General features: G+C 39.5%; 1 protein-coding gene across 4 annotated transcripts in view; it reads left to right on the top strand.

Annotated features, from left to right (window-relative positions):
- The window catches only part of TNRC6B (trinucleotide repeat containing adaptor 6B), a 255,544-nt gene that overhangs the window by 54,421 nt on the left and 175,099 nt on the right, over positions 1-26,024 (top strand). For all 4 annotated transcript variants that reach the window (XM_077914417.1, XM_077914433.1, XM_077914423.1 and 1 more), the window contains exons 2-3: positions 10,188-10,263; positions 17,299-17,389. In XM_077914417.1, coding sequence (XP_077770543.1) covers positions 17,345-17,389 — 45 coding nt within the window. In that variant the 5' untranslated portion in view covers positions 10,188-10,263; positions 17,299-17,344. The remainder of the gene's footprint in view (positions 1-10,187; positions 10,264-17,298; positions 17,390-26,024) is intronic.

The raw sequence follows: 26,024 nt of genomic DNA, 5'->3' as shown, positions 1-26,024 counted from the left end.
TTCGTGTTTGTTTTCTTTTTTTTTTTTCGTGATTGTTTTCATGTTATTTTTTCTGAGAGATCAAAACTTCTGTTTCATCTGTGCTTCTCTCAGGTATAAAATACTTTGAGATAACTTAAAGCTTGCTACATAAAATGAACAATTGTACCTACTGCAGGATAATTTTAGAACATTAATCATAGCAAAAATTTAAATTAAAAAATATATACTATCAAACGTTGACTTTGATGATAAAACAGTTTTACCATGGTAATGACCACCCCCCTTTTCTCTCTCTGTCCATATATTTAAACCTCGTTTTTGGCCAGAGATGGACTGTATGCAAACCACATCCAGAATGGTTTTAGTTTGTGCCACGAAATATGAAGAAAATGTTTTCAGTTTATGGCAACTAGATCCATGACATATGATGCTCCAGGAACTGTTTTTACAGTGCACAAGATGCACAGGAACAGAATTGCAAACTCACATGATTATTGGCAGGGAAAAAACTGGCTACGTGGCTGATGTTAAATTTGCTTTTTAAGACAGCCAGATCAAGAAATGTCTGAAGAATTTGCGACTGTAGCAGTGAGATGATTTTGCAGTTAGTAAACACAGCCTCGGGAAGCCATGGCAAGGCAGTTTCTTACAAGCCATTTACAGCTTCCAGGAGGAGAGCACAGTGTGGGCGCTAGAGAGGAAAACCTGACGTGGCCTCCAGGGAATGTTGCTGGGGGAAGTAGAGACTCTCCCGCGCGTGCGCGTGTGCACACACGCACACACACACACCTCGGAGAGTAAGGGATAAGCTCCTTGTCCCTCTGTCATGCAGAACCCTACCTGCCTGTTTCTGTCTCTGAGATTCACAGTGAAGGAGGTGAGCTTGGTTGTAGTCAAGATGTTAGGAGTGAGCATTGCGTATGTGGAAGTTATGGCTCCGGAGCCACACTCTTCCTTCCTGCTTGCACCCTTATACCATTTTCTTTCTCTTTTAAAATTGGTACTTACTCAAAGTGTGATTGAAGGATCCTTCCCACTCCCCATCCAGACCCTTTCAGGTGTCCATGAGGTCACAACTATTTTAATAATACTGACATATACATGCCTTTTAAACTCATTCTCTCACGAGTGTGCTGTGGAGTTTTCCAGAGGCTTCATGACATATGATACTGCAAAAGACTGAATGCAAAAGCAGATACGAGAACATAGCTGTTGTCTCATATAAGCCAGACATTAAATATATTTGCAGAAATGTAAAATGGCACATTTCTCAAAATTTTTATTCTTTAAGTATTGTTCTTAATTTAAAAATGTTAACATGTAAAATAAAATAAAAATGTAACATATAAAATAAAATAAAAATGTAATGGTGTATTGATATTTTTAAATGGATATTTATGAATAAATCACTTAAATTTTTCATAGCTTTAGTTTTTAGTGTGGTTAAATATTGATCATTATAACCCACATAAACAAAAGCTTATTGTGATCCTTAATAATTTTTAAGAATTGTAAAGAGGGCCTGACTAAAACATTTGAGAATCACTGCTTTAAGTCCTGTCAATTCTATTGGAATCCTAGTTTCCCTCTGAAGGCCACCTGCTTGTCTAGCCTAGCCCAGACTGCACTGTCCAGACTTCTGTGCCACAAAGCTTAGTGTTTTTTGGTTTTTGGGGAATTGCTTGCTGTGCTGATTTTCTTCTCCTTATCAATGGTTAAAGACCTCTGAGGACAGGGATCATCTGTTAAATGAGAGTTTTTTGAGGTATCCATGAGGTACATTGCTGAGTACAGCATAAATACTGGTTATTGGTTAATGATTATTCAATTAATATTATCTTCAATATAAATATTAAAATTTCCCTAACTTGCTGGTTTTACTGGCAAACGAATATGCACTTAAAATTTTGCAACTTAAATGGAAATAGCTATTTTTTAAAAAAGACTTTGTTTATTCATGAGAGACAGAGAGAGAGACAGAGACATAGGCAGAGGGAGAAGCAGGCTCCCTTTGGGAGCCTGTTGCAGGACTCAATCCCAGGACTCTGGGATCACAACCTGAGCTGAAGGCAGACACTCAACCATTGAGCCCTCAGGTGCCTCTGGAAATAGCTATTTGATTTTAAAAAGCCTACATAAAACTATATACAATACGGAAAAAGAATAAAAGCTCTTTGGAAAAAAAATTAAAAAATAAAAGCTTTTTGGTCATGGGTCATCAATAAATTGGGTACAAAAGCTGAATATGTTAATCTGTTTCATTCTTACGTGACCAACAATGGCAGTAAAACCTGGCCATAGGCCCTTGTTCTGAAAACGCGAGCATCACGCTGGGTGCTTGGTAAGCATTCAGTAAAGCTGTCCCAGTTGACTCTGCGGTTTCAGTAGCCAGCAGTCATCATTCCCTACCATCCCCACCCCCACCTCCAAGTGGTTTGTGCTTGTGTTTGGGTCTTCAGAAGGTACTTTCTGAAGCCCTTCCTGTTAAAGAATTGACAGGTTATCCTGGACTAAGCCAGAAGGCATGAGTTAGTTGACCAAACTGAATAGGTAGCTAAAAATTAGTACATACCTTTATCTTAATCCCTGCTTCACACTGAGTTTGTTTTTCTTAGGCAACAGTCCCTGCCTTAGAAGATACATGAATAAATGTAACATCTTTTTGCGGGGACCTGCTATCAGTCCCAAAGTTTGCTTCACAGCTTCTCCCTGGAAGTTTGTGGGTCCCACGCACATAGCACTCTGCCCTGAGAGGCTAGCATTACTTTACCATGGTGTTCCTTAGAACGGAGCAGGATACCTGGCAGGTGGCTCAGTTGCTCAATGAATGAATACATGCATGCATAGAGTCTATACTGCCTGGATATACTATCATAACTGATAAACAGCATCCTTTGAATAAGCTAAGAACGTTGTACTGAATTTACTATTTTTTTTCCCAGAAATGTCTGTTCATTCCATAAGAGTTTATCAAAATGTCCTTTGCACTAGCGTTGTTCTAAATGATGATGATACAGGGGCTCCTGGGTAGCTCAGTTGGTTAAGCATCTGCTTTTGGCTCAGGTCATGATTGAGCCCCATGTTGGGCTCCCTGCTTAGTGGGGAGTCTGCTTCTCCCTCTCTCTCTCTGCCCCTTCTGCTTGTGTGCATTCTCTCTCTCTCTCAAATAAATAAGTAAAATCTTATAAATAAATAAAGAATAGTAAATAAGACTTAGACCCTACCTTCAGTATATATATATATAATATATATATTATATATATAATATACCAAGTATAGTCACAAACTCAGAGGAAGCACCCCACCTGAAGCAAGAGAGAGGCATCAAGAAAGACTTCATAGAAAAGGTTTCCCTATACCTGCATCTTGAAGGTGGGGAAGAAATTTGCCCTATGAGTAGGAAGCCAGCCCAAGTAGAAACAGCATATACAAAGTCCCTGGCGCATGAAGCCATGTGATGTTCAAGGAAAACTGAAAGCAATGTGATTTTGTGAGATGAAGCTGAGAGGTGAACAGGTACCGGACCTTGTATACCATGTAGTGAAAAATGGATTTTATCTTGAAGATATGTGAGAGACATTGCAGAGGCTGTGTGGAATTGTACTTTATAAAGGCAATTCTGATGGCAATGGGGGTGGGAGGGGCTTGAGGGTAAGAAAACCAGTGGGAAAAAAAAACAGTAGGAAGGCACCTGGGTGGCTCAGAGGTTGAGTGTCTGCCTTTGGCTCAGGTCGTGGAGCCTGCTTCTTCCTCTGCCTGTGTCTCTGCCTCTCACTCTGTGTCTCTCATGAATAAAAAAATAAAATCTTAAAAAAAAAAAAACGGAATAAATTTAGTGAGAAACTGCCAGAACTAAAGCAGTGGCAGTAGGAATGGGGAAGAAAGTACATGCTGAAATATTTGGGGATTAGAATGGACAGAGTTTGATGAGAGGAAGATGTTGATGATGGTGCCAGATTTTTTATTTGAGTGGATGATAGTATTCCCAAGTGAGGCAGAAGGAGGAAAGATTATTTAGTTTTAGATGTGTTACATCTTAGGGACCTGTGGAACAGGAAGTGAAGCACATTGACTTTAGGCAGTTTACAGAAAGCTTTGAAGATTGTAAGAAAGGTCAGTACTAGAGAGATTTGAGAGTCATCAAGACATAGATGGTAGTTGAATCTATGGGAGAAGATAAAGACGTGTGTATAATAAAAAGAGGAAAGGAAGGATGTAACTCCCAAGGAACATACCAGTAATGAATTAAGGATAAGCAGAGAAAGATTCTCCAGTAAGAGTCTGCAAAGAAATGGTCTAAGGTATCACACATAATGAACTTGGCCCCTTCTGTGGGATAAAGGGACTAGACATGATCCATGACAGTTTGGGCATCAGAACTAGGCTCAATCCTTGAAGCCAGGAGTTGAGTTTGGTTTCCTTACCACAACCAATGTCCCCTGGTCCCCCATGTACAGAAGCAGCAGCTCCTCACCCAGCACCATTCTGCTCATTTGTGAATCTGAAAATCAACAATGTTGACAAAGGCCTTGGCTGGCTCCAACCCAGGGAGATAGGAGAACCCAGACACAGCTCAGAGACCAGCAACTAAAACAAGGTACCCTTGGCTCAATGACTGGATCTGCAGTGTCTTTTTTTTTAATTTTAATTTTTTAAGATTTTACGTGTCAGTAATCTCTACATCCAACGTGGGGCTTAAACTCACAACCCTGAGATCAAGAGTCTCATGATCCATAGACTGAGCCAGCCAGGTGCCCCTGGATCTACAGTATCCTTGATATCAAGATAGGAAAAGAGCACCCAAATGATAAGACTTTCAGGTTATTCTAATTTTTAAATACAAAAGAGAGGTTAAAACAAAACAATTGAATAATACCCATCGTATTTGATAACGGGATTGAGAAGGAAAGATCTCAAATTGCAATGGTTAAAAAGTGAATGAGAGAGGTAAGGGCGTTGTGACCACAAATATAAGTTTCCTTTCGAAGAAACTTGACTAGGAGAGGAAAGGGGAGGGAGGGCACAAAATTGGAGGAGATTTTAGGATTAAAGGGGATGGTTTTAGGAATGTGCAGACTGGGACATTTTACAGAACTTCCAAAGCACTGAACTTAAGTAGAGATGACCTGAAACTGCACAGGTAACATTTCCAGATCTTGGAACAATCATAACGCTTGTGTATTGGCAGTTAAATAAACCCATCTGCCTGTAGCAAAGTTACCTCCACCTGTTCTGCTTGAACTTTCGATATCATTTGTGTTAATTAAATAGGTTCCTTCTTGCCTACTTGGACTGGGTGCCCTGTTTACAGAGCTAGTTGTGTAGTACCCTCTGCTCTGCCCTGATTGTTCTGGCATCCATGCTCGTCTCCTGAAAAGGCCTTCCCAGCTCCCTTGCTGGTGTTTTGCTCCACCCTCACACATCTGCTGCTTCACTTAAGATGCCTCTTCTGGACATCTTGCTTGAAGTTAGGCCAGTTGCCAATGACATAGGCAATCAGGGCTTTCAATATTACGTGTGACTCATTTAAAAGTTTAAAGTTAGGAGTACCTGACCCTCTGTGCTGTCTAAAATCTGTGTATAACTTTGGATTCCCTCAAACTTGACTACTAATAGACTGTTTTTGACTGAAAGCCTTAACGATAATACAAGCAGTTAATTAACACATATTTTGTATTTTACATGTATTTTATACTGTATTCTTTTTTTAAAAATATTTTATTTATTTATTCATGAGAGACACACACACACACAGAGAGAGAGAGAGAGAGAGAGGCAGAGACACAGGCAGAGGGAGAAGCAGGCTCCATGCAGGGAGCCCGATGTGGGACTCGATCCCAGGTCTCCAGGATCACGCCCTGGGCTGGAGATGGCGCTAAACCGCTGAGCCACCCAGGCTGCCCTATATACTGTATTCTTAAAAGAAAGTAAGCTAGAGAAAAGAAAAGAAAATGTTTTTAAGAAATCATAAGGAAAAAATACATTTATAGAACTGTCCTGTGAAAAATCTACATAGAAATGAGCCCACACAGTTCAAACCCATGTTGTTCAAGGATGAACTGGTTTTTTTTTATTTTTTATTTTTTTTAAGATTTATTATTTTAGAGAGGGAGCGTGCATGAGCAAGGTGGGAAGTACGGGGCGGGGGGGGAGGAGGGGGAGAGACCGAGACCCAGGCAGATTCCCCACTGAGTGTGGAGCCTGACACAGGGCTTGATCCACAACCCCGAGATTGTGACCTAAACCAAAACTGAGAGTCAGACACTCAACCAACTAAGCTACCCAAGTGCCCCTGAACTGTGTATTCTTAATAGTCTCCATCCCAGAATTATACCTGGAAATTAAACTGATAACAATGGTGAGTCCTGGGTGAGCGTAGGGGGAGAGTGGACCACGATCAAGGGCCTTATCTGTATCACTTGAATTTTTTAAAATGACAATTAAAATTAAACCTAAAAGAATTAGGCTGAATAATCAAGTTTGAAAATTAAAACTATGCCATATTAGAGGTGATACTAGTAAAGTGAATATAATTTATTGGATATGTCATTCTTTCAACTTGCCATATTCCCTAGGAAAGAGGTAGCTCTGATTATATACCATGAGTTAGGTTAGGTACTGGTTTGGAGGAGCTCTGGAGGCCTACTTGCAATTTTTTAGCAGGGCGTAGTAGTGATTTAGTCCAAGACCCATGAAACCTTCCCAACTGTGTGTGAATCTCAAGCCCAGTCTGGTTACTCTGCAAGAGAACAGAGAAAACTGGAATGCTGTCAATTCAGAAAGCTGGAATGCTAGTTTACTGCCATGGCTATATACAATCAGATGGTAGGATTATAGTGTAGTTCAGAACATTTCAAAATGACGTTTTGAAGGAATTTGCCATTACTCATACCTTAGAAGGCAAATAGTGCTGTAGATAACTTCAACTAGATAATTCCAAATGTTGATTTTAGAATCAAATACTAGGTTTATCTTGAGTACAAGTGCATCTGATAACAGAGGTTCACAGCCCTGCAGAGAAAGTAGGGAGGCTGTTCTGTAAAAACTGGTTTCCAGAGTGCTTGGAAATTGCTCAGTTTCCCTTGCCTGCCCCTCCTCTGCTTCGACTACTTTTCTTCTCACTGAACACAGGCAAGCATCTGAGCTCTGCCAAGTAGGCAAAGGACTGAGCTGGGTACTGTGTCCTTCTAAGCTTGTCTGTTAACAAGATATGTGATGATGGGCTACTTTATGAAGTTGGTACAGAATTTAGACAACTGGTAAGTCTAGAGAAGTCATGTTTAACCTGGGCAGAAACTAATCAGAATAGAGAACTGAAAATTAGTCAGGATTGTTCTCTTGATAATCTGCAGGTGACATAAAATGAAAGAATTGACTCCTTCTCTCAGGTACTGAGGGTCACACATAACCACATAGCTCACATCCTGCATGAGGGCCAGACCCTTCTGGGAAGTCCCAGCCAGCTTCTTTAGGTTTCCCTGGTGCCATTTAATGGGGAAGGCTCCATACTGAAGTACTGAGTTATCAGGAATATGTCAGGGTTTGGTTCAGCTTATGGTTATTTAACTCCTGCTTGATACAAATTCTAAGATGTGTAAGACATAGAGAGCCCTTGTTGTCAAGAAGCTCCTGTCATGTGTAGAAAGTAGACCCTCAGATATTACCAATATTATATGGTATATCTCAGAGGAGGGACACTTAGTGCAGCCAAGGAAGGTACAGAAAACTTTCAGAAGCTAATTCCTGAGGCAGATCTTACAAGAGCAGTAGACAAAATGGGCAAAGGGCCCTCAACAGATAGCAGTGCATGTATTATGGGCAAGGAAACCACACACAATCCCCATGAGAAGGATATGAAGTGATGATGGGGCTAGAGAGATCTTGAATTTTTACCCTAAAGGTAATATATAGTTATTGACTGAATCTTAGCAGCGACTACTCAGAGGTCACATTTGCTTTTTAGAAAGAAAGATTGCTGGGACAATGGTGTGTATAGTGGGAGGATAGGGATAATAATTAAAGTATTACTAATTATCATCGTGGTACAATTCCATCTGAGACTTATATATTCCAGCACTGTTAAAAAATAAGCAAAGGGAAAGGGGTTGATAGTAAGAGGGCAGCAAGGGGCTTTCAAGATTCCCTGAAGCACCCTCTCAAATACTAAGACATGATATAGAACAAAAGCTATAACTCATAATCTGCAGCCGTGGAGAACGAAATGTGCTTTCTTAGAAACATTAAGTTGATTGTGATGGCGGTCCGGGGTGGCTCAGAGGTTAGGTGCTGCCTTCGGCCTGGGGCATGATCCTGGAGACCTGGGATCAAGTCCCACGTCGGGCTCCCTACATGGAGCCTGCCTCTCCCTGTGTCTCTGCCTCTTTCTGTGTGTGTGTGTGTGTGTGTGTGTGTCTCATGAGTAAATAAATAAAATATTAAAAAAAAAAAGAAACATTAAGCATTAAGTTGATTGTGAAACTAAGGGCCTGACTTCCAAGTAGTGACAGGCTTTCTGACAGCAGTGCATACGCTAATCACAGGTGAGTTGTTGTAGGGCTTGTCCAGCATTGTTTTAACCACTTTTGCATACACACACAGAAGCCCAACCTTGAGCAGAATCTCCTTCTGGCATTTGTTTTTGCCATTGTAAAATGAAAGAACTGGCTTAGGACCTCTAAATGTCTAACATTAAGTGGCTTTCACTTCATATATTTTTGTATATCTGTACGTTGACATTTGTAAGTATGTATTTCATATATATAAAGAGAGAGACATTCCATCATGAAATAAATACAATTTTCACTGCATCTGTTAACACCTTGCTATCATCTGATTTGATTTTGAAGAGGCCATTCCAGCCATTATTTGGGAACAGACTAGGGAGGAGTGAGAGTAGAGGCAGGAGACTAGTTAAGAGACCTCCATAAGCGAGGAATGATAATGGCAGTAGAAATGAAGAATTTACATGCTGTGAATCAGAAATGAAGGATTACTGATGGGGCAATGAGAGGCCTGGGGTAGGTTGAGAAATCCAGGATGAACTCGAGGTTCAGACCCAAGCAACTGGGCAGAGGATGGTGCCTTTTGTAAGACAGTGGAGTCAGGGGGATCCCTGGGTGGCTCAGCGGTTTAGCACCTGCCTTTGGCCCAGGGTGCGATCCTGGAGTCCTGGGATCGAGTCCCACGTCAGGCTCCTGGCATGGAGCCTGCTTCTCCTCCTGTGTCTCTGCCTCTCTCTCTCTCTATGTCTATCATAAATAATAAATAAATAAATATTAAAAAAAAAAAAAAAAGATGGTGGAGTCAGGAGAATGAGGCTTGGGCAGGAGATAGAGTCCTGATTGGTATGCATTGAATTTGAAGTGATTATGAGACATTCTCGTGTGAAATGGAGAAGTCAACTTGGCATTTTTCTGGTAGAACAAATAAGGCAAAACCAATAATAAAGGTTTAATATGGGTTTTAGTGATTCTTTAGAAGATATTTCAGTTCACATTATTTGGGTTTTTTTTTAAAGATTTTATTTTGAAGCAATCTCTACACCCAACATGGGGCTTAAATCCGCAACCCTGAGATTAAGAGTTGTACACTCCACCCACTGAACCAGCAAGCCAGGTGCCCCCAAAGACTGCACTCTCTCTCTCTCTCTCTCTTTCTCTCCCCCCTTCTTTAAAGATTTTATTTATTTATTTATTCATTCATTCATTCATTCTGAGAGAGAGAGAGAGAAAGAGAAAAAGACTGAGAGCTTGGGAAGGGAGAGGGAGAGAATGAGACTCTTAAGCAGACCTGACACTGAGCATGGAGCCTGACATGGGACTGGATCTCACAACCCTGAGATCATGACCTGAGCTGAAATGAAGAGGCAGACACTCAACTGACTCAGTCCCCAGACATCCCTTAGTTCACATTCTTAATGACCACTCACCTTTATTGAGCATGTGGTTGGTGCCCTGCCCTATACTGTTTTATACATATTCTATTTTAACTTCCAAAGAACCTTATGAAGAAGGTGCTGTTGTTGTTCTCAATGTTGAATGAGGAGGCTGAGGCTCGGGAGGCTGGCCACTGGCCCAAGCATCAATAGCTGGTAGATGGAAGAGCCTGGCTTTGTACCAGGCTGCCTAATTCAGACCTGTACCCCGCCCCTCCCCATGGCATCTTGCTATGAGCATGTAGCTCACTGTGATTTTTCTTTCTTTCAGGATTTTGGGTTTTTTGCACTGAATGTAGTCTAGACTCATCTTCACGGGCTTGTGTTGCCCCAGGATACTGTCAAAGGTAAGTTTTAAAAATTTCAATCCAGTGTGTATTGGCAATGAAATGGGAGAATCTTCATCTTAAAAAGAAGAAAAGGGCATTTTGATATTACTGCTCCTTTTCCTGAGTTCTTCCACAGTGTATTTAAGCTGGCCGTCATATTAGCTCTTTGCATTTCTACTTCAATGGGTCCCTTTAAAATGCACATCAATCCAGATGGTCAAGTGACATTTGGTGCCTCATCCTTTTATAAAGCTAGAATTTGTTATTAGGATTTAGCAATTCCACAGTTTTCTGTGAGCGTGTTCCCAGCTTCTCTGCCTCTAGTCTGTCCTTACTCCAGTCTGTAGTCCATGTTACTGCCAGGACTAACTTTCGAAATGATGTATTTACTCATTGTCACTCCTTTGCTCAAATAGCTCTCACGGCTCTCAGTTGCTGCAGATGCCATCCTACAAATTGCTTGAGAACCTAATTCCAATCAGTGTTTCTGACTGCTTTTCTAGTGTGCCCTATCTGTTGTAAAAGCCCTACCAGGCCATTTTCTATTTCCCAAATGTATAGTTCTTTATCGTGGCTTTGTGGCATGGTTGATGCTTTTTTCTCCACTTGGAGTTTGGAAGAGGGGAGAAGAATGTAGCTATCCACTCCTCTTTCTCATATCTTTCCTGTGGTCCCCTCTCCCAGGCCACTTTGGCTGAATTTTTTTTTAAAGATTTTATTTATTTATTCATGAGAGACACACACACACACACACAGAGAGAGAGAGAGAGGCAGAGACACGGGCAGAGGGAGAAGCAGGCTCCATGCAGGGACCCCGACCTGGGACTCGATTCCTGGTCTCCAAGATCACATCCTGGGCTGAAGGCGGCGCTAAACCACTGAGCCACCCAGGCTGCGGGACAGAATTTCTTTCTCATCTGTATTCTAGGTGCACCTGTTACTATGACTGTAATAAAGCATTTGGTATTTTGCATTAGAGTTATTTATTTGTCTCTGTCTCCTTTACTAGTCTTTAAACCCTTTGAGACTTCTTGGCAAGGAACTAACTGGGTTTTTTAGTGCCTATTGTCTGCTCCTGGACATCTTCCTGGGTGCTATGCATATGTTATTTCATCTAATCCTTGTAACACCTCCTCCTGACCAGTTTTATGGATGAAAATAATGAAGATTAGAACATTAAGTGCCCAAGATTACAACAGCTAATAACTGACAAAGAATTATGAATGACTCTGCTCCTTCAAAGCCAAAGCTCTTTGTACTACAGCACTCTGGCTGAACACTGTCTGGTGTGTGGGAGGGACCCAGGAAATACCTATTGACTTGATATCTATTGCAATTTAAATAAAAAAGGACTTTAGTTGATTAATCCGGTCATTCCTATGTAGAAATATTGACTTTCTATTAAATCCCTGGTATACAGTTTTAAGTAAACTGTGAAGACAGAAATTAATGAGATATAGTGTCTGGTGTCAAAGAGTTTACAGTGTCATAAGGGAAGCATCTGTGTAAGCAAGTAAAGCCAGTAGAGTGTTACAATCGAATTCAGACTAGACCCACTGGGGACACTGAGGAAGGAATCACCAGTTCTGCCTGGAGATGGATTAGGACAGACTTTTTATTTTTTTATTTTTTTTTTTTACGATTTTTTATTTATTTATTCATAGAGACACAGAGAGGTAGAGACACAGGCAGAGGGAGAAGCAGGCAGAGAGCCCAATGTGGGACTCCATCCAGGGCTCTCATGCAGAGAGCCCGATGTGGGACTCGATTCAGGGTCTCCAGGATCATGCCCTAGGCTGCAGGCGGCGCTAAACCGCTGCGCCACCGGGGCTGCCCACAGACTTTTTAAAAGCTGAGTCTTAAAAAAAATTAAAAAAAAAAAAAAAAATAAATAAATAAAATAAGATAAAATAAAATAAAATAAATAAAATAAAATAAAATAAAATAAAAAAATAAAAACTGAGTCTTGAATGATGAGAGTAGGGTGTCCTCTGGTGGTACCAGGGGAGGGAAAGTCAGAAGGAGTAGTATGAACAAAAACGTGGAAACCTGAAATAATCTGGCATATTTGTGAAGCTGTAATGAAGCTGTTCATTATGACTGGAACAAAGAGAAAAAGAGGTCTGGCTGGTGACGCCAGAGTGACACCTTAGGGTTAGGTCCTGGAGAGCTTTGAGAATATTAAATATATTTGAAAATATTAATATATTTGCCAACTTTTATTTTATTTTATTTTAAATTTATTTATTTATTTATGATAGTCAGAGAGAGAGAGAGAGGCAGAGACATAGGCAGAGGGAGAAGCAGGCTCCATGCACTGGGAGCCCAACGTGGGATTCGATCCCAGGTCTCCAGGATCACGCCCTGGACCAAAGCAGGCGCCAAACCGCTGCACCACCCAAGGATCCCCTATTTGCCAACTTTTAGAGAAGACCTAGCATGGATACTGTACAATGTATGGTTTTATTCCTGTTTGTTATTAACATTTGTTGAGTCCTGTCCCCTGTGCTGAAGCACTGCCACGTCAAGACTGTTGGTCACTTACTACATATGACAAGCTGGTGACAGCTCTGAGGTGAAATCATGTGTTGAAGCAGAAATCAAATGCTTGTGTTGTCACGTCATCTTTGACAGCTTTATTACCACTTGTTCACCCCCTCTGGGGAATTTTCACATAAGTGGACTTTGCCTTGACTTTTTCATCACTCTCTTAGCACCGATACACTGGCCCCTTTGTCACTTCCCAAGTGGAACCCCTGGCTCAACCATATACTTTTGCATTACTACTTTGTTCTCCTCTCATTTTGTCAGAGGACAGTAAAATTCACTTAGACCCTTAGACACGACTATAAGCCAGGGTTTCATAAGAATGTCGTCAAGGTTTTTTCAAGAAACACCTAAAAAAGGTATCAATAATTCCAAAACCACACACACAAAAAAAAAATGAGGACAAATTAAAGAAAGGACAAATAGAAAAATAGGTACGATATGACATATATAGTAAGTAGGCAGACTATATGGTGTTGATCAGGAAAGATTTTTAGAAATAAAAAATGACTGGATATCAAAAGGATGGAGATGTGGATTGGTGGTGAGGGGAAGGGCTTTCAAATGGGGTATGGACTGCATTGATAGAAATTAAATTTGAAACTAATAATACAGTATCAGTTTCCCCTTCCAAATTCACTGACTGGACAGTCACTTCACCCTGACAGCATGCGTAGGGATATAAGGCCAATAACAGCAAAAGGATATCACCCCACATGGAGGGAAGCATTGAGATGGCAAGTTTTCCTCCATTAACACAATGGCTCTTTTCTCCTAGTATCTGGTCTTAGATAGTAAGCCAGGTCATGTCTGGTGTGTCCCTCCCTTCTAGGGCAGAGGGGGTCCTGCTCCACTTTCAAAAAGACAACCCTCCACTGCTACCCACTCTTCTCTCGGGTATTCTCTTGGGCAGAATTGATGGGCAAAATAGATTTTGTCCCAGGAAATCCTAAAATGGATTAGAACAGTATATAAATTCTATGAACTCCAAAGCTAAACAAAATTGTTTTGGCTCAGCACTGTTCCCACAGCCACCAGATTCAGAAGCAACCAAATTCAGAAATAAGTCTATCTCCTGCCCATGAGCAGTAATTTCTGATAAAATTATGTTCTCAGAATGCTGAACTTGGTCTTGCCACGTTGCTGTCTGAGAAAGGGAAGATGCGTGAGGTTCTCTTGGTTTGAGCCTCTCCAAGTTACCCAGTTAGCCATGCCAGTGTACAGAATCTGTGACTTGGACACTTCACCCAATTTGGAAAAATCTGCCAGCAGGAGGTTAAATTTGGAACTGGGCCTTTACTATACCTGCGAAAAGCCCGACCAATGTCCACTGTCTTCTGCTTTGAAGATTAATACTTGAAGTTCTTTTTGCAATATTGAGGAATTTATAGTAGTGGTCACCCCAGTTACCAAGTTCTGTACCTTTCTCTAGAAGTTCCCTGCCTTCTGAGTATAATGAAAAACCTCTTTAATTTCTATTTCCCCTTTGGATTGCCTGTGTAAGCCGAGCACAAACAATTTAAACATAGAACTTCACTGGTTTTGTAGCACATGGGCTGTTTGAAATTCCGCTGCCGTGCAGCTTATGTGCAGCAAATAATTGTTCTGCTCATTAATATCTAAAAGGCCTGTATGAAGAAAGTCTCTTTTCCCTAAAGTCTAATCTTTGCCTCAGCCATGCCTGCTTAGGAAAAGCTGTGCCTGCATAATTCAAGGTCAGGCAGCAGCCTTCTGTACTTTGAAGCCAACCAAGCCTGCTAATGCCCTATTCCCTTTGCTGAGGCCAGCATAGCTGGCATTTGCTTGCTAGGCCAGAGTGGCCGATGTATGCTGAGGCCACTTACACAGCTGACATTTAGATGAGCTTTCAGTACCATCACCACGACTGCTGCCACCACCACCACCACCACAACTGACTGTGGCTTCTTTCTTTGCCTATCACCAGCAAAGCCCCTTTGCTAAGGCTTGTGTGCCTGGTGTATTTAGTCTTTATAGAAACAGCCACTTATCTGAAGACAAAGTTACCATAACTACAGTCATCACTAGTGTCAAAATACAGTGTGGCCTGTGGTTTTTAAACTTCTAAATTTGGCCTCAGGGGATCCCTGGGTGGTTCAGCGGTTTAGTGCCTGCCTTTGGCCCAGGGCGCGATCCTGGAGTCCCAGGATTGAGTCCCATGTTGGGCTCCCAGCATGGAGCCTGCTTCTCCCTCCTCCTGTGTCTCTGCCTCTCTCTCTGTCTATCATAAATAAATAAATCAATATAAATAAATAAATAAATAAATAAATAAATAAATAAATAAATAAATAAATATGGCCTCAATAGTGTAAAGCTGATGTATGACACGTGGCCTAATGTAAACTTTTACAAGATTGAAACATGTTGCTCCTTCACTAAAAGCCCAAAGTCCTGCCCCAATAGAAGCCTTAAGGAATTCCACATGCATTTTACTCCCCGATTTGGGAGTAGTACCAGATTTTAAGGTCTTTGAGAGACCGAATAAATAGCACTCTTTTTCCCTTAGCTGAGTTCCATACCAATTGAGAAATAAGATAAAAGAGTAGAGGAACTCCTGAGTAGTTCAGTGATTGAACGTTTGCCTTCAACTCAGGTTGTGATCCTGGGGTCCTGAGATCAAGTCCCACATTGGGCTCCCTGCAGAGAGCCTATTTCTTCCTCTGCCTGTGTCTCTGCCTCTCTCTCTGTCTCTCATGAAAAAATAAATAAAATCTTTAAAAAAGATAAAAGAGTAGGGCATTTGAGAGACCAAAATATCATCTCTGTTACTTATAAAGTTATGGTGGAGAATGTGGCTTACATCTATAGGCAAGTGAACTTCCTAGTACTGAACTCAGTATTCAACAGTCTTACCTAGTCCCAGGTAATTGTGAGGGGCCAGCATTTAGGGGAACAAGAGCAGAGGAAACCTCATGCTCCCTGGGGACTTCTGGCTTCCAAAAGGAAGAGAGAAGGACTGACCTCATGTGCCTTGTTTCTCCTTCTGAGCTCACCATTCAGAAAGGATTCTCTGGGGTGGAATTTGTGCAAGTGGAGAAGAACTAGGAGGGAAACCTCAGGACAGGTGAAGGAGAGTTCCTCTATCCCAGCACTTTCACACAGAAATGGCACATAAATCATTGGGGTGTCTTTTTTTGTCAGCTGTGCCTATGATGCATCATTTATGAAATACAGTCTCTATTTTTGTAAAGTCAGATGAGAACTTACGGACATTTATGAAGTGATTTGCATACGACATCCTTCTAGGTAGCATACTGAGTTTTTCTAGTGCTCTCCATGTAATTTTCATAGAAAGAGCAAGTTTATTTTTGCACAACTGTCATAAACAGATGAGGGGTAAAACCAACTAGAGAAAACCTGTTTCACTTGCTGTGAGCATCTGTTTCACACTAGGAATGGGCAGTGTCAGTTCATCTGGAGCGAGTGAATGGGGCTTGATTAACAGAGCTTCCATTGTACTAATTTTATATTTCATGTCACATATATACACATTGGTTCCCAAAAAAACTCATTAGGTGAGCACAGTAGATATTTTGATACTCCTTTCCCACCCAGCAGATGAGGAAACAAATTCCGGTACCAGACCCCCAGGCTGTTGCATTTATAGAGAGTCCCTGCACACACACATACTGGGAGCAAGCATCTTTTCAGCTTTTATAATTTTGTAGGTATGAACCCTTTAAAGTGTTAGAAATGTTTTAAAATATTGGTTACCTGTAATAGGATGGAGATTTGTTTTGTGTCAGTTTGAGTAATTATCCTTCAGCAATTATATATTGGATGAAAATTTGAAAGTTACATATACTTTCAGTAGCTTCCTGTTGATACATTTTAATTCATGAAATTTTAACTAACTTGACTCACTTTATTCTTTTTTTTTTTTTTTTTTTTGTTGACTCACTTTATTCTTAGAGGAAAAATTACCACTTTTTTTGTCTTGTCCTGGGATAGCCTATTCTTATGTAAAAAATTATCTGATATTTAGTTTATTAAGCAAAACCTCTTAAAGAAGTGGGATCAACCATTAGCATGTACCCCAATTTCAGTTATAAAATATATCACAAATATTAAATATAAATGATAAACCCAGGGAACCTAGCCAGTGTCAGTAGCCTATTGTAATATGCAGGCAGTATGACCTGCTACAGCCTAACAACTGGCCCCCTGCTTTACATAGGTGGGCATCCTTTCCAATAGGTCACTGTATTGTATGAATTACTGAAGATTTTCACTGTCACCTCTGCTAAAAATCAAGATAAAAGAGGAAAGAAATCTAGAACTGTTTAATATTCCAATGTCTTCCTCCCCTAAGGTGGGGAAAACCCTCTCTTAACCTCTCTCCTCTTTTTCTTAACAAAGATGCATGTAAACACACACACACACACACACACACAGGGTCATTGCCTTAGTGATAGGGTTTCAGTCTAATCTTTGAAAAACTGATTTTTGCACTAACTTCCTTTTTTTCCCTCTCCTTACCTCTTCTAGGCAGTATTTGTGTGTTTCTGCAGAGTTTTGCACAGAGTCTGTTCCCATGCAAACCAATGAGGGAGAAGTGTCGGAAGAAAGCAGTTCCAAGGTCAGTGAATTACTAAAGATGCAAACAGTTTGGGTAGAAATTTAAAACAGGCACTGGATGAGTAGAGTGGGTGTTTTGTTTTAGGTAAATTTAGAAATTAGCTTGATTTAAATTAAAACCTAACCTAAAGGTGAGAAGATTTTTTCTTCTTGATAACCATTTTTTGTTATGCTCCATGACCAACTTAAAACAAATTTTACTGAACTCAAAGAGAACTTTGTTTCATTTATGTAATGATAGCACTTTATCTTTTAATGTTTTATTGTGTAAGTTATACATTCTTATTTTAAGAAATTAAAATGAGTCAGAAGTGTATAAGGTAAAAAGTAAAAGTCTGTCTTATTCCTGCTGCACAGGAAATTATCAATAATTTCTACACATTTTTTATATAAATTTTTAAACAGTAATTGTTAGATTTGGGTTTTCAAGCTAAGGCTTGAATGAATATTAACCATTGTCAAACCCTGTATATCAATTATTATCTATGCGTTTATGTGTATCTCTGTATCTGGCTCCATGTCCTGACTTTCCTCAGCTCTTTCTCTGCTTGGTCATATGGGACCTCAGTATCACCGTCATGTCTGTCTCCTTTCAGAGGTGTTCCTAGTCCTTCCTGGGCACTCCAAGGAAGGACTCCAAGGGTATCTCAGGCTATGTCCTGGACAAGGCCCAGTCTGCTGCCCTGGACTTTCCCAAGGGGAGTCTTTTGGCTGTTGCCCGTGCTACTGGTATTCTCTGTGGGAGGGCTTTTTTCCCCTGGTCACTAGAATGCAATTTTGTATGACCTAATCACTTTCTCTCAGAGAGTTCTGCTGTTTTACTGAAAGCCGCTATTGTAAATACTGAAGGAAGATAAGTTGACAGAGTTAGTATTAATGTAAAACTTCAGAAGCCCTTGAATCCTTTGGAGACAAAGTGACTATTCCTTATATTTTTCCCAAAGACCACTTCAGGGCTTATTTAATTTCCCTGCTGTGTACGTAAGAGAAAAAATTGAATAGCACTAACACAGTTACCCATGAATCTGTTTCATTGTTCCACACTTTAAAAGTTAAATATTAAAATTATGTTCTGTAAAAAGTCTTTGATGACATATCAGGAAATCCAAAGGCGAGGGTATGGACTTTGTTGGCCTGATTCCTTTAGAAAGAGACTCGAGTGATCCGATTTATGTAGTATTTATGTGCCTATGTTGTCTCACTGATCTGAAAACAGATACTATTTTGTCTTTTATATGCGGCTTTGACTCATTGAATGCAGTGATTGGTTTTCTTAGTGCCTGGTCTAGCTATTACACAGTAGAACTGTGCATTACTACGGAGGCTCCAGTTCTAGTGTGGATTTACTGACACATCCTGGACTACAGCTATTTACTTATGCTGTGTCTTTTACGCTTTTAAATTGAGGTATTATAAAAAATAATACACCTTTGTAGTCATTCAGTTAATTATTTATTTCACAAACATTTAGAGGGAACCTAGTATGTGCTGGTGGTCCCAGGTATGGTGTGCAGAGTTATATAAGGCAGTCTCTGCCTGTTGGGAACTTATAGTCTAGTTGAGGGAGGTAACCAAACCATAAGGGCAGTGATAGTGGCATTAACTGTGTGGAATTAGGAGCTAGACCAAAGCAAAGAATTCCTTCTGGAAGGAAGCTTCAGAAAAGAGGAGGTAATTAACAATTGAGTTTGGTTAGAAAAATAAGGAGTTTTTGTTCATTTTTATTTGGTGGTTGGTGAATGGGTGGGTGGAGGTAGGAAGGGCATTATAAGCAAAATGAACCATATGTCACGTGTATAACTGGTGAAGTCTAACAGGAGATGGTGGAAATGTTTGAGTTGAATAGTACTAACACAGTTACCCAAGATATATTTCAGATATCTTGCTATGCATTAAACCATGCCAAAAATTAGTGGTTTAAAACCACTTTCACAATCTCTTGGACAGAAGAATTCCAAAAAATTTATGTAGATACTTCACCCTCAAGGATATGGAACATAACTCCTTATTCCATAAGTGTGGCTTCACACAGTGAGGAAACTTGACAAAGAGCCAGGTGGTCAAAATCTACATCGACAGGATAAGTCATACCCTTGTTGTGATGGGCTGACATGGCACCTTAGTGATCTTCTTCTCCAAAACCCATTGTCCCGCTTTAATCATGAGAAAAAACATCAGACAGATTCTGATAGAAGGATGTCCTACAAAATACCTGACCAAGACTATCCTCGAAACTGTCCAGGGAAAGCAAGATATGTCTGAGAAACTTTCCTAGCCAAAAGGAAGCTAAGGTGACGTCACGACTAAATGTAATAGAATATCCTGGATGAGGTCTTAGAATAGAGTAAGACTGTTAGGTAAGAACTAAGAACATCTGAATCAAGTGGATTTTAGTTAATAATAATGTGTAACTATTGGTTCATTAATTGTGACAAAGGTACTGAGATAAGATATTAATAATAGGGAAATATGTACATATATGTATATAAAATCACTCCAACTTTTTATTATGTCTCATAATCTGGGATTCACTGAGCTCTATAGGGCAATTCTGCTCCAAAGTGGTATTGGCAGGGTCTGCAGTCATCTGGAGGGCCACCTAGCCAGAAACATCCAAAATGGCTCACTTACATGGCTGGCAGCTGGCAGTTTTAGTTTGAGGTTGTTGACTTGAGCATCAAGGATCTCTTCCGTATGACCTCTGTACATGGCTTGGGTTTTTAACAGCATGGTCACCCGGATCCAAGGAGTACTGTAAACATGCAGAAGTGGCAGCCTTAGAAGCCACACAGCTTTCCTTTCCCCACCTTCTGGTGAATTAAAGCCAGTCCCAGGGCTACCCCAGATTCAAGGGGAGGAGAAACAGATTCCACTTCTCAGTGGGAGGATTAGGAGAAAATTTGAAGTCATCCTTAATAGTGATTAGAGTGTTAGGTGCCAGCCAAAGAGAAGGGAATGACAGAGACCATTATCTAAGACTATCTTAGGCTAAGGAGTTTCAAGAACAGGCAACAGATTTCTAAAGTGTGGAGGTGAAATGTGCATTTTACTTTATGATTTGCTCTCCTAACAACTAGTGTTGATGTAGAGGATAGACTAGAATATCTGTGAATTCTCTAAAGAAAGAGAATCTTATTGGCCCAACCCAGCTTGTGGCCTGATTTCCATTAGGTCTTGAGTTCTTTGAGTCAGGTGGCAGGGACCACAGACAAGGAAGTAGATCTCATGAAAGGACATGTGAAGCAAGAGGCAATAGCCAACACTCCTGGGACAGTCTCCAATCAATACTGATACAATCTTTTACTGTGTTTCTTACCAAGGATAGATCAGAATTTTTAATTACTACTCCACAGCTATTTCTCACTTTACATTTAGTATAATTTAGGTTGATATTCTAAACGAGTTGGTGTTGGCTTACTAGTTGTAGAGATTCTGCAGCTATAGGCTTGGAATGTTTATTTTTTAAGTGAAATCTGGCAGGCATAGTAAAAAATAACATAAAACCGAGCAGTTGAGTGCTTGTGATCTTATTCTCTGTACTTCTTTGTATAGTTAAGCATTTTATAATAAAACAAAACAAACAAGCTTTAGAGTTTAAGAATTATAGCTATGGATTTAAGTGCTGATGTGTCTTTCTTAATTACCATAAATAAAAAACACTTAATCAGGAAGTAAACATTTTATAGTGTTCTCTTTGTTGTTATCAGAGGTAATAAATGAATAAATGTACTCTTTGTCTACAAAGAATAAAGTGATCTATTGATTGCTTTACATCAAAGAGTTAAATGAGATGATTTAGACTAGTCTTTTGCTTTTCAATTTTTTTAAATTATTTTTTTTTAGAAAGACCGTGAGCAAGCAGGGAAGAAGGGGAAAAGGGTTAAAGGAAGGAGGAGAGAGAGAATCTTAAGTAGGCACCAAGCCCATCGCAGAACCCAACATGGGGCTTGATCGCACACCCCTGAGATCATGACCTGAACCAAAATCAAGAGTCAGATGCGTAACTGACTAAGCCACCCAGGTGCTCCAAATCTTTTGCCTCTTTAAGTTTAGGATATCTCTGAGACTGACTCTGATCTTGCAAATGGTAACAAGATTTTATGGCTTTTGGTATTTTAAGAGCAGACTGGGAAAGAAACCATGCAGGATAGGTATTTTTCCATTTATTTTCATAGCTGGCAAACAGCATCAATTGGATTGGATTCCGAGTCTGACTCCAAAGTCTATGCTAACTAAGTTCAGTCCTCCATCGTTAAGAAGTTATATGCAGAGTAATCAATTCTGTTTACTTATATCAAAGAAACTTCTTAGAAAGGTCACCTGGTATAGAAGAATGCATACAAGGAGAGTGGGTGCTCTTTGCATATGAACAATGCTGCAAACCTTCCTTACATAGTTTTGTGCATGCCTTCATTTCTCTTGGGTGAATAGCCAGAAGTAGAATTGTGGGTCATATGCTAACTTTGTGTTTTATTTTTTGAAGAACTGCCAAACTGTTTTCTAAATGGCTGCACCATTTTATCTTCCCACTAGAAGTGCATGAAGGTTCTAATTTGTCCATATCCTTACCAATTTTTTATAGTATGTATTTTTTATTGTAGTATGTATTTTCATACATACTACATATGAAATACTATCTCATTGTGGTTTTGATTTGTACCTGGCATGCTTTTTAAAATGTAAGTGAAAAAATAATAATAAAGTAATAATAAAGGTGACCAGGTCCCACTCTGGACTTACTGAAATAGGATTTCAGGAGTTGGGAACCTGTGATCTCTGTTTTTCACAAGTGCCCCAGGTGATCCCTAAACCAGTAATGCGCAGACCACAGCTGAACTAAGGGGCACTCAGAGGAGGCAGAACCAGTGAATTCTTAAAGTTGTCTCTGAAAGGTAAGACATACACACACTTCAGAGTAGGGTTGCATCTGAGGAGGGAGGAAAAAGATTGAGTTTGGAAAGGGCTAGCTACACAGGGGACAGACCTCACTTCTTCACTATATCTGTATTTTTATTTCTTTAAAAAAGAGAGAAATCTGAAGCAAATATGATAAAGCAAATAGGTTAAATCTGAGTGGTCATTACATGGGTGCGTTTGTTATTTTATTCTCTGTACTTTTTTCTATATCTTAAAAAATTTCTCTAATTCATAAAAATAGAAAATTCTATTTTCTTTCTAGCCCCAACTGTCACATTTGTATTCCATCTAGCAAAAAAGAGAGAACTTACCACTTCCCTTGAAAGACTTTATGAAAGTTGCACATTCAACTGTGCTTTTATATTTCTTTGACCAGAATTTAATGACGTGGACACAATAGACTTCAAATGATGTTAGAATATGTGTTAGCTAAAATTTATAGGTTCTGTTGCTAAGGGGGGAAGTGCTTCTGTTTCTCAAAGTCAACCACATTATCCAGTACGCTGCTATTATACTTGCCTTGCCCATCCTGTAGTTGTGCAATTGATCTTTTAAACCTAGAATTTTAAAAAGGGGTTTTCAAAAGACTAATAATTCTTAGAGAGAAAGCAAGATCTTTCAATAAATGGTGCTGGAGCAACCAGATAACCACATGGAAATACATGAACCATGATTGCTCTGCCACACACCATACATAAAACCTAATTTGAGATGGATCATAGACCTAAATGTGAGGGCTAAAATTATAAAGCTTTTGGAGGACAGCATAGGAGATGTATCTATGAAGAAAAAAAAAGGAGAGAGAGAGAGATGTCTCTATGACTTTAGGTAGATTGCAAAAAGCATGAACCATAAAAAAGAACAGTTACTCAGTTGAATTTCATTTAAAAAACTTAAACATCTGCTAATATGCTCACAGCATTAAGAATGTGGAAAAACTACAGACTGGGATAAAACACTTGCAATACATTTATCTAATAAAGGTCTTATATCTTTAGGAATATATATAAGTATATACATTAACTGCATATGTTCATAAAAAGACTTATGTGAGAACATTCATGGTAGCTTTATTTGTAACAGCCCCAAACCAGATATAGTTTAACTATCCATTGACAGGTAAATGAATAAACAAATTATAGTATATTTGTTCTATAAAATAGTAATAACTAAGTTTAAAAATTAGACTTTTTTTTTTTAAGAGTAGGCTCCATGCACAGTGTGGAGCCCCGTATGGGGCTCAAACTCATGACTCTGAGATCAAGACTGGAGCTGAGATCAAGAGTTGGATGTCTAGCCAACTGAGCCACCCAGGCACCCCTAAAAATTAAACTTTTTTTAAAACTTTTGATTTACATAAAAACACTGATGAATCTCAGAAACAGTATGTTGAATGAAAAAAGGCAAACAAACATGTACATTCTGCCACAATCTAATTATGTGAAGTTTATGAACTTCTAAAACTCACCTATGGTGATAGAATCATTACCTGGGGCATGTGTGACAATATCCATGGGAAAGGGCATATGGGAGTTTTTTGGGTGATGGAAACATGCTATCTTAATTTGTGGGGTAGTTACATGGGTGCAATCATATCTAAAATCCACTGAGTGCTACAGTTAAGGTTTATGTATTTTTCTATGAATTATACTTTGATTTAAAAAAAGACCCAATTTTAGGAGCTTCTACCCTTCTTTATTGTCTGCTAAGACCATTTTTAATATTTTCTCTGTCATCATCTATATTAGCTGTCCTTAACTTTATATTTCAGGAAATATGTATGCTTTTTTAAAAAAAGGATATTTTTAAGTAATGTCTACACCAAATTTGGGGCCTAAACTCACAACCCTATCAAGAGTCGCATACTCCACTGATTGAGCCAGCCAGGCACTCCTGTATGGTTTCTTTTAAAACCACCTATAGTACCTGGAATGGAGGGGATGGTTAGAAAGGTATAACATTTATAAAATGGATAGGATTTAACAATTAATTTGATGTGGAGGAAAAGGAGAAATCAAGGATGACATCAAGATTTTCCGCTGAGTGACTGGGAGAAAGGGGAGGCTGTTGTCAGATATAGAAAACATGAGAGAAGAAACAACTTTGAGGGAGTGGGTATGATGAGTTCTGTGTCAGAGTTTGAGATATTATCCTCATGACAGTGTCTCTCAGCCAGGTGAAAATACAGGGCTGGAGACAGGATAATTCAGGGTTGGAAATACAGAATTGGAAATCACTCACACTGAATAGTTGAAACTGTGAGGTTACGTGAAATTTTGGTGGCTGAATGTGAAGAGATGAGTTCAAGGACAGACCTGGGGGAATAGATGTTTGGAGAGTAGAAGGAAGAAAAGCAGAGATTAGCAAATTAGAGAGTCAGGAAATAATTATCAAACAACTTTTTGTGCCAGGTTTATAATGAATAAGGCATTCAGTCTCTCTGCATCAAGAAGTTTGCATTCTTGGTAAGGGGAGATAGACAACAAAACACGTAAATAGGTGTTCTTTTCAGGTAGTGATATGTGTTATGCTAGAGTGACTGAGTGTGGAGCTCTTTTAGCTGGGGTGGTCAGAAAGTTCTGTTCAAAAGAAATGCACTTGAACTAATGCCTAAATGATGTGAAGGAAGCTTTCATGTAACAGTGTGAGAGAAAAGCTTTATAAGTCAAAGACATAATTCCAAGGTTCTAAGACTAGGGGAAAGAGAAGAAAAGAAATGGAGAGTGTGTTTAGCATAAGGCAGAGGAGATTTTCAAAATGATGGCTTTTTGAAAAATGGCTACTATGCCAACTGTTACTTAGAGGATGAGGAGAAATAGGGACGGTGAGTAGAAAGGATATTCCATAATAAAAAATCATTAAGAGTTGAAAGCAGGGGAGCACCTGGGTGGCTCAGTGGTTGAGCATCTGCCTTCGGCTCAGGTTGTGATCCTGGGGTCTTGGGATTGAGTCCTGCATCGGGTTCCCCACAGGAAGCATGCTTCTCCCTCTGCCTATGTCTCTGCCTCTCTCTCTGTGTCTCTCATGAATAAATAAATAAAACCTTTAAAAAAATTAAAAGAAGGTTGAACACTGAGTAATTATAGAATTGTTGAATCACAGTATGGTACACCTAAAACTAGTATAACTGCATGTTAACCATACTGGAGTTAAAATTAAAAACTTAATTAAAACAGAAAAAGAAATAATTGAAAACAGGGACTCTATCAGATATCTGCATACCTGTGTTCATAGCTGCCTTAGTCACAGTGGTCAAGAAATAGAACCAATCCAATGTTCATTGACAGATGAATGGATAAACAGAAAGTGGTGTATCCCAACAATGGAATATGATTCAACCTTAAAAAAGAAGAAAATTCTGACACCTGCTACAACATGCATGAACTTTGACATTATGCTTAGTGAAATAAGCCAGTCACAAAAGGACAAATACTATATGATTCTTATTTATATGAGGTGCCTGGAGTGGTTATATTCATAGAAACAGAGAGCAGTGTGGTGGTTGCCAGGGACTGAAGGGAGAGTGGAGTAGAAAGTGTAGGGCTTGAGTTTGTGAAGATGGAAAAAATTCTGGAGATGTATGGTGGTGATGGTTGCACAACAATGTGAGCATACTTAATACTGCTGAACTCTACACTTAAAAATGGTTTTAAAATACTACAATATTTTTTAAGATTTTATTTTTAAGTAATCTCTATACTCACCATGGGGCTTGAATT

This window comes from Canis aureus, chromosome 11 (assembly GCF_053574225.1).
Source record: "Canis aureus isolate CA01 chromosome 11, VMU_Caureus_v.1.0, whole genome shotgun sequence".
Lineage (NCBI taxonomy): Eukaryota > Metazoa > Chordata > Mammalia > Carnivora > Canidae > Canis > Canis aureus.
The sequence above is the reverse complement of the archived record's forward strand: the minus strand, read 5'-3'. Positions and strand labels throughout refer to the sequence as shown.